General features: G+C 41.0%; 1 protein-coding gene across 3 annotated transcripts; it reads right to left on the bottom strand.

Moving 5' to 3' along the window:
* Positions 1 to 211: 211 nt before the first annotated feature.
* Positions 212 to 8156, bottom strand: psma4 (proteasome 20S subunit alpha 4). Of its 3 annotated transcripts, none has more exons than XM_039809737.1 (9): positions 8054 to 8156; positions 7561 to 7591; positions 6353 to 6395; positions 5946 to 6108; positions 5224 to 5301; positions 5019 to 5107; positions 3411 to 3541; positions 2239 to 2362; positions 212 to 474 (listed from the first exon to the last, which is right to left on the bottom strand). In XM_039809737.1, exons 2-9 carry the CDS (start codon positions 7561 to 7563, stop codon positions 320 to 322), a joined length of 786 nt encoding a protein of 261 aa, XP_039665671.1. In that variant the 5' UTR covers positions 7564 to 7591; positions 8054 to 8156; the 3' UTR covers positions 212 to 319. The 3 variants fall into 3 exon arrangements, with proteins under 3 accessions (XP_039665671.1, XP_039665672.1, XP_039665673.1); XM_039809738.1 differs by having other exon boundaries at positions 8050 to 8130; XM_039809739.1 differs by lacking the exon at positions 8054 to 8156 and adding an exon at positions 7997 to 8016.
* Between the last annotated feature and the right edge of the window lie 939 nt (positions 8157 to 9095).

The raw sequence follows: 9095 nt of genomic DNA, 5'->3' as shown, positions 1-9095 counted from the left end.
GGAAGGGATAGGTCACTTTTAAACTTTTTGTTGACACGGCTTTTTTCTTCCCAGTTGTAGTTCGATCACTTCCCATTTGAAAAGTAATAATACTAGTTTTGACCATAAATAAAGCAGAATAAAGCATTTTGAACACGTTTCAGCCACAACGCTACAAATTGAGCATGTACATGAGTTCATTTGAAACGGATTAAGACGATAACAAAACAAGTTAATATTTCACCATCTGGATTTATTTTAAGAAACACAAATGCAAACATACCTCAAAACTCCCATTCATTCTCACACACAAAACTCAACAAAGTGTAGGGCAGAGAGATTACTTGTCCTTCTCTTTCTGCTCCTTCTCTTTCTTGTCCTTCTCGGCTTTGGCCTCCTCTGCTTCGTGCTTCTTGATCAGCTCGTCCACTTCCTTCACCTTCAGCACTTTGATGCAGGTCTTGCCGTTCTCGCGGGTCAGAGTGGCGATCTCCACTGAAACAATAAAAAAAAAAAAACAGACAGACGGTAAGGAAGCAGCTGCTGAAAAACTTGAGCTTTTATTAGCTGCATCTCATGTCAGTTATTTGATAACTCCTCGACTCCTTCGGTCCTCGGCTGAAGCGGAAGTTGTTCTGTCCAAGCTTAAGGTCTCTTCTCAAAGCTCTTATTTCAGGAGCGAGGAGCGAGCATCGAGGAGGGATCATCGAGGAGCTATAGGCGAGGATACACGAGAGCAGCCTTCCCGGAAGCCGCGTAGCGGAAAGAGTTGCCTACTCCGCCCAAACAGCGGACGTATTCATGTGACGCTTCAGAGGAAAGCACGTCTCATCCCTCTAAAAACACATTTGCTCGTTTCCTCTCTTTCGATGATTCGCTCGCGAGGAAGGGCGGCAAGTGGAGGAGTCAAGGAGGAAATTTAAGCGACATGAGAAGCACCTAAAGTATGGTTAAATATCGCAGAGGAAGATAATGTATTATGTACACCTGTGGTTTACATCTAAAATTTCTACACTGAAAAACAAAATTAAAGAAGAAATTAAAAACCAATAACAGGCAGCTTAGATAAAATCAGGATATGCTTTCCGATTAGACCTGCCACAAAAACAGGCTGACCAGATAGTCAGCTATCTCACGGTCACATGTGGACTCGCCCATTGTTATGTATAGCCAAGGTAAACAAATAAAACCACATGGAAAACCCCTTTATTTTCAGGTCCTGCCGTCATTTGATGACTGCGTCCATGTGTCTCAAACTTTGTCCCTTAAGAACACACTTTCTGTAGAGAGATACAGATAATGTCTAAAAGCCTCCACTATTGGCCCTTATTTGTTTACAGTAGTCACATTAATGTCTTGCAGCTGATTGGTTATCTTTTATTAATAAAAGACCAAGAAAGTGGATCACATCACTCCAGTTCTGAAGTCTTTACACTGGGTTTAGAAATCATTAAACGGTTTAGGGCCAAAATACATTTCTGATCAGCTGCTGCACTACGACCCACCCAGACCTCTCAGGTGGTCTGGGACAGGTCTGCTTGCTGTCCCCAGAGTCCGAACTAAACAGGGGGAAGCAGCGTTCAGTTTTTATGCTCCACATATCTGGAACTAACTCCCAAAAAACTGCAGGTCCGCCGCAACTCTGTCCTTTTAAATCAAGGCTGAAGACCTTTCTTTTTGATGTTGCCTTTCTTTAAATAATTGTTAATTTCTTATAATTGCACTGTGAATCTTATTCTCATATTTTATCCATTATTCATTTTTAAATCGTTTTCAACTGCTCTTTAATGTTTTATGTGAAGCACTTTGAATTGCCCTGTTGCTGAAATGTGCTACATACAAATAAAGCTGACTTGCCTAATACTGAAACAGGACATGAGCATCGTTTTTGTTTTTCAGTGTCTCATATTAACGGCGCACAGGTTTAATAACAGACACACAAACTTCCATGATGAAGATCTGCATTCACTTATAACCTGGCAATGCAGTACTTTCCTGCAGTGTTTTTGGGTTTATTTGTGCTTTAGAACATATCCGCCGTGAAAATAGTTCTTGTATCCTCTGATTCACGGCTTTATTCAGCTCCCTCTCTTCATTTATTCCCTAGCTCGCTCGACCACTGCTGTGCTCTCTCTCTCTGGCCGCTGAGCTGGAGAGGAGGGCCCAACTTTGAACTCTGTGTTTACAGTTAGGGATGCTCAATACATATTATGCCTTTTAATAGTCAACATCTGTACATCTAACTACTCAAATGTGCACCTTTCTCTGCAGACAGCTTACTGACGTCCATGGTTTTATTGAGAACTTTAACGGCGAGAGCAAGGGCTGCGGAGAGTGTCATCTCTCCCTCTTTGAAGTCCTGCTTCAGCATGGAGACGGCCGCCTGGGAATTAGCGAAGAAAAACAAGAGAGACAAAAGTAAAAATCACTCTCACACACACACACACACGCACACGCACACGCACACACACACGCACACACACACACGCTTCTCGTTAGTGCTGCAGAATTTAGGAGAACGTAGGAGGGTTGCAAAATTGTCGTCTTTTTGTCAATTGTGAAGATTGCATTTAAACCTCAGTTCGTTCTCTTCTCTCAGACGATTACCGGCAGCCAAATCTCATATCTGCTCCTGAACGGCTCGCTGTGTGGAGCACAACGCTAACGCTGTCAGGAACAGGTGCTGCGTTTCCTCACTGGAGACATCCAAACTAAACACTCAGGGTACCGAAAGGTCTCTTGGACAGAAGTGTTCACAAAATGCTCCGAGGAGGCTCGGTTACCCACAATGCTTTAGGTGCAGCCCTGTGGAGAGCCACCATGAATCAGGACTTACACAATTACAGTAGCTGCCCCCCAAGAGTCATGATTAAGTAGGCCACAGCATGTCTGTTTATTTTGAGGGTCCAGCCCTTTTCATTCTCAAAAATCTGTGCAGCTGCGCCCTCCAGAGTCACTGTGTGGAACAGCAGTTAAATTCATCTCTTTTGTGTGAACACATCTGCACGGTAGGGCTAGGTGTATCGGTATACCGGTACCGACACCAATACCAATACCAATACCAATAACGTTACTTTGATACCGATTCCTGAATGATACATTTTTCGATACCAATTTTATAAAATCCATTTTAACAAAAAAGAAATTGCAACATTACGGCACAAATCATTTTATTTATTTTTCAGCTCCTACTATGTGACCCCGTCTTTGTGCGTTAACATAGTTTTTCCTGCCTGCCTTAACGACGTGTAATAGACAGCCAATCAGCAGCATTATTGGATCTTGTTTTGGATACTTGATACTATAGAAGCAATTTGGTCGGTGCCTAAAAAGCATCGAATTGGGTACCCAAATCCAAATATTCAGATTCCACACATATTGGTTTCCTTTATAATTCCACCCGTTTTAAATGATGCTCCTGTGAGACTTACAGCACTGTTGTTCCCGATGCAGGTGGCCTTCCAGCCTCCGTAGTTTCCACTGGGGTCACTCTGGTAGAGCTGGAAGCCGTAGTGTTTGTCCCAGCCCATGTAGAGCAGCGAGACTCCAAAGGGACGCTTTCCTGTGAGAACACACACATACAGTGGCTCCATAACGTTTACATGCACACCAATATTCCACTATTATAACAGCATATTCCGGTTGGATATTGTGAATAAGGCCTTTTTCCGAATATAGTATTTTCCGATTAAGACATGTGGGATATTCCAGAATTATTCAGGTTTTAGAGGCATTCTTTGGACATGTAGACAGCACATTTGGAATATGCGTCTCAATCTGGGTTTTTACCGCAGTTTACGGCCTCTTGCCTGTTTGCGGCTTATGGTCAGCTCTGTGCGTTGCTATGGTTGCTGTAAACAAACCAACCAGCCAACAGTTTGCAAGGCTGCGGACCCGATAAGAAGGAGAAACACAGCTACTTTTAAACATCATCAAAGACTTGGATATCAACAGGTTTTTGGATATGCGCAAACTTCGCTACGCCGACCTTTTCAAGAAGCTGCTTGAAGGAATGAAAGAGGGACGCTGTGTTCACACGGTCCAACAAGTCCGCCGCCGCTGGTAAACTCTGAAAAAAATCCTGTTTTGCACGGCGACATGTAAACCGGAAGATTAGTGGAATACTTACTTTCATTAGCCATGTAAACAGCTTAGTCAGAATATCGTCTTTTTCGGAATAAGGGCAAAAACCGGAATATTATGTGCAAGTAAACGTAGTCAATGATTCAGGTGAAGTGTCTGTGGTGTTCCAAACTTTGATTTTTAGAAACTAAATACTTTTGAACCGTAGTTAATTTATTTTAGTAGTTATTTTAATATGACAATACTTAAATATATATTATAATAATAATAAATTACATTAGTCCGAGTCCCAGTGGTTTATTTCAAATGTAGCGAAGAGTACAAAGAATACTCCACAATTATTTATGTACAATCAAATTGATTTTAATTATTTAGTTTTTAGAATCCCATATTACAGCACTAACATGTCTGTTAATTCAGAACTCTTATTTGAGTAAAGGTTGTTGATAAGATGCAAAAGAGAAAAGTAGAGAAGAACAATCTTCTCAAATCAAACTAACGATTTTATAATCTGAATCAAAACGGTTTATCACGGCCAGCAGCTCAGGACTCCTACAGTTCTCCAAATAAACGTTCATTTTACATTAATCATTTCAAATGCTTGCTCTGAGTCGGACCATAAAGTACAGAAATTAGCATCCAGGATAAGTTAATGCAGCTAACTGGATAGGGTTCTACTTCCGGGGCAACTTTCCAGCTAAGCATATTTATGTGCACACACCGGTTTGTTTAAATGTGTGAGGCTGTGGGTTGCTGATGGTCAATGGTTTACGAGTTGAAGACCAACGGGGAAAAATAAAAGTTGGCCAAATACTCAAACTGAAAAAATTCTAAAAGGCATAATTTGGCCTAGATCTTTAAAATAATATTTTAAGCTCTAATCAGGATGTAGACTCTGCATGTGGAGGAAACAACCGTCTCCTGCTATGACAGAACTGTGTGGTGCCGCACTGTACCTCCAAACTGCGTGTAGGCCTGCTTGATGTCACACAAAGCTGTGACCAGCTGCTCGCAGGGGATTGGCTCCTGGTACTGCAGCAGGTACCTGCAACAACAGATTAGCACATCGTTTTTGTATTTTGTCCCGCGAGAGGCATTTGGCTGCAGCAGAAATTAGGAAGATCGAATTCCTGACTGCCGAGCCTCAGTGTCGGAGCTTACCTCTGGGCTATAAGCCTCAGCTCATTGGTCAGTACGTTGGCATCTGATGTGATTCCTGCAACGCTGCACGCCATGTCTCTGCAAGGAAATGGGAAGATGTAGGATCACTGCAAAAATAGTGATTTAGTCCCTGGGTAAATTTGATAATCTAATCTATGTTTATGCCAATCACTGACTAATGCAAGCTGTTAAGAAATAGGCCCCTGCCTAAAATGTAGGTTGATGAAAGTCAGTGTTGCGGCTGTAAGCAGTCCAACAAAGTGCCGCCGCGAGGGACTAAACACTGAGAGATGCATAAACACACTGTGACACGCTTGAGATTGTATTGCAATGATTTATTCCTCCACACGTAAAATACAATTAGCACTGCAGTTACCAAATGTAAAGTTATTTTGGGAGTCGAAATAAGTGCATTAGTCAACAGAAAGTGTTCGCTCCCAGGCTCACTCCCTCTCTGTCAAAGCCCAAGAAAGCCAGGTGAACAGGTGAAGCAAACAAATATGTTATCACTTCCGCAATGAAAACACCCAGCACCTACAATATAAGTACACAATATAATAATCAATAAATAATATAAATGAGACCATAAACAACATACAATATGTGGCTCCTACAATCAGGAATGACTAACCAGTTGTAGATCTGTAAACTAACTAAACATTTGCACACTGCCAACCAATACCATTAAAAATGACAATAAGGCTGTAGCAGAAGTAACTCACTCGTTCAGCTTGTAGATTTTCTCTGAGAAAAACACTTCATCCAGCAGCTTGTGAATGTTCCTCCTCTCAGCAGCCAGCAGCACTCCGTCATTGGCTAAAATTCCCAGACAGGTGCCGGCGTGGCCGATGGCTTCCATGGCATACTCAACCTGATACAGACGCCCTGCAAATGACACACAGCGCTGTCAGGATGAGGACGCAAGCACAGAGCACTAAAAAGGAAAGGCATTACAAACGAAGATGCATGCTCCTGGTTTTTACAAGAGTTATAAAAGTTATGTTATATGGTTGAAAAGAATCTTTAAAAAAAAGAGGTTGAACTAAAATAAAAAAAACTAATTAAAGAAACTGAGCGTTCACGCAGTGAATTTGCAGCCTCATCAGTTACATTATTTAAGAGCTCTTACCCTCCGGTGAGAAGATAGTAGTTCTTGAATCATATCGACGGGACTAAAAGGAAATAAAACACATGAAAGCTAATTGGAACTTACTTCAAACTTACAGGTTACAGACCACAGAGCTACAAGTAATTAAGACAATTTTGTTGGGGCTACTCCAAAAGACAATAAGTAAGATTTCTCTTATAAATATCTTACACCTTAGACTAAAAAGGTAAATGTGTACTTAAAGCATAGAGTTCTGTTTCGGCTTATTCTTGTGGCTGTAAATGAAGCAACTGCATGCTGACCAGAATATTATTAAATCTGCTTGTTGATGAAATGGCTCCTTGGAAACAGAAGTGTTACATGTGTTTCAGTAGCTAGTAGACTGGCAGATCAGAACTGGTATCTGAAAAGTGGCTTGTATGATAGATAACCCTGCAATCTGCAGCCAAAACATACCATCATTAAATTGGTTTGTTTTTTAAACTGCATTTCAGGGTACAATTAAAATCCTCAATGAACTATAGAGAGGAGTAACACATGACTGAGTAGAGAAATACAATGAATCAACGAAAATCTTTCTGTAAAGGCTTCCTCCAATAAACTGAGGGGGTTCCAAGGGGTCCCCAGCACAAAGGGGAATCTCCATAAGTAACACAATGACAGAACGTACCACTATTTTGGTCATGGGTATCATACACCTTTAGGATTTTCGCTTTTAACATTAGATTCTAACGTTAAAAGCAAAACTCCTATAAGATGGGGGCCCATGGGAAAACATCTTATCAAATGTGGGGACTGTGGTCTTATTTTTGTCAGTTTAGGGGTCCTTGACATGAACAAGTTTGGAAACCACTGGCCTAACACCTTACTGAGACACTGATAGTGTTTCCTTAAATCTGTGTGACAAGGACCAAGGTCTTTCAAGGAACTACACATTTTCTGTTTTATCAATGAGTACAATCCCAGGCTACCTAATGGACAAATAATAACTGAAACGTTTTTTTTTAATCCTTCATTCACAAAGCCCAGACCCCATCAACAGACCACGGGGAGCTTCTGAAGGCAGACCACTGAGAACATCAGTAGTTATTAAACTACACCTCTCGTCAAGGAGATGACTGGCTGCAGACATGCTTTGTTTTGATCTCACAACGAAGTAGCTAGAGAAAAAGAATCCAAGCAACACATCATTTAATACAAATCAGCATAAAACACGAGAGTTAACTCACCATTTTTGCCGACTGCAGTCAAACTCTTCCACTGTGGGAAAACAAATGCAAAGTTCATCGGACTGTCCTAATGAAGACGTTAACGTTGACACATTAAGAAGATATTTGCTTGGTCATCTGTGGCTCGTTGTGAAAGTGAAAGGGATAAAACTAAGAGTCGCTGACGTCTATCGTGTCCAACAGCTAGCTAGCTAACTAGTACTGATCGCAGACTGAGGTTGGTGTTGAACTCTTATATTATCTCAGGTTGTTCAGGTTTACGAGGTTAGCTCAGAGTGTAAGTAAAAGCCTCATCTTTGGCTGTCGTTAAACCGTTGACATGAACGGAGATGAATCAACAGAATTTGATCCACCGCTGATTGATGCTTTGACCATGAGCACGCGACTCAGTCTTTCTGTAAACCTTACACACATGGAGCAAGAATAAACACGTTACCTTCAAACATTACAGCGCTATGCTCTGTATTCATAAAAAATAAACACGCTTACCTACCGCTTAAAGAGCTTTCTGTAGGGCGCGTTTTGATGACATCACAGAATGCCAAGGCGCTGTGTCGACGGCATATAGGCGCGCCTATTTTTGCTCTGCTGCATGACAGGAAAAATGAAAGAGGTGCTACATTTTAACAGTTAGCTACAGTTTTCTATTATCTTCTCTCCATCCAAACTACTTTTGAAACTTTCTACATATCACCAGCCACTAATGCTGACATTGAAACTATGTTTTGTACACAACCTAAGCCCTCATACATACAATGGAGGAATTCATTATTTTGTCCAAAAGATTGGGAATAAAACCTGGTAATTACCATATAAAGTCTGCATACCCAATACGGCTGGATACATGCTAACTAAAGTTATTGATATTTACATTTATAACCTGTGACTGAAGTTTTAGTTTTGATTGGTATCTACTTTCCTTTCCTATTTAGGTTAAGCAAAACCTATTAAAGAGCAGGCTGTGTATTTGTGTAACTAATCGTTTTCACCACCAGGGGGCCCCCCCTCCATTTACTTTCACTCCGAACCGGGATTTACTGCACTCCATCTGGAAATATCCATGACTTTATAAAACTGACCAGTCAATCATCTTCAGTGTAAAAGTTCTTAAAGTTGCTGAGCAAAGTTGATTGTATGTCTAAGCAGTGAATCAGCTCTTTGGAGTTTCTTTGTAACCTTCTTTATTCTTTGTAACCTCTGACCTCTGACCTCTCTGGTTTGGCTGTGATAGTGCTTGTGTGGTCGCTTTTCAACTGGACAGTGTGCTCAGTGCTTGGATTTTCCTATTATTTATTCCAATCAAAATGTTTTCACTGCTGTCACTTATCCTGAAATAAACGTTAAACTGAGTGCTTTATGAACTGAGTATAGGTTCAAAAAAGGCTTGGGTAGAGAGTAGGATTTCTGGTTATGATAATGAATGAGTTGCTACTGAAACTGAAGAGGGGGGTTTCCAATGCTTGTTCCAATCATTTTCATTCAACATCAAACGAAGCACACGTCATGATTCTAATGAAATAATGACACATCTCTGA

This window comes from Perca fluviatilis, chromosome 8, assembly GCF_010015445.1.
Source record: "Perca fluviatilis chromosome 8, GENO_Pfluv_1.0, whole genome shotgun sequence".
Lineage (NCBI taxonomy): Eukaryota > Metazoa > Chordata > Actinopteri > Perciformes > Percidae > Perca > Perca fluviatilis.
Note: the sequence above shows the minus strand (reverse complement) of the source record. Positions and strands in the feature narration are given on the sequence as shown.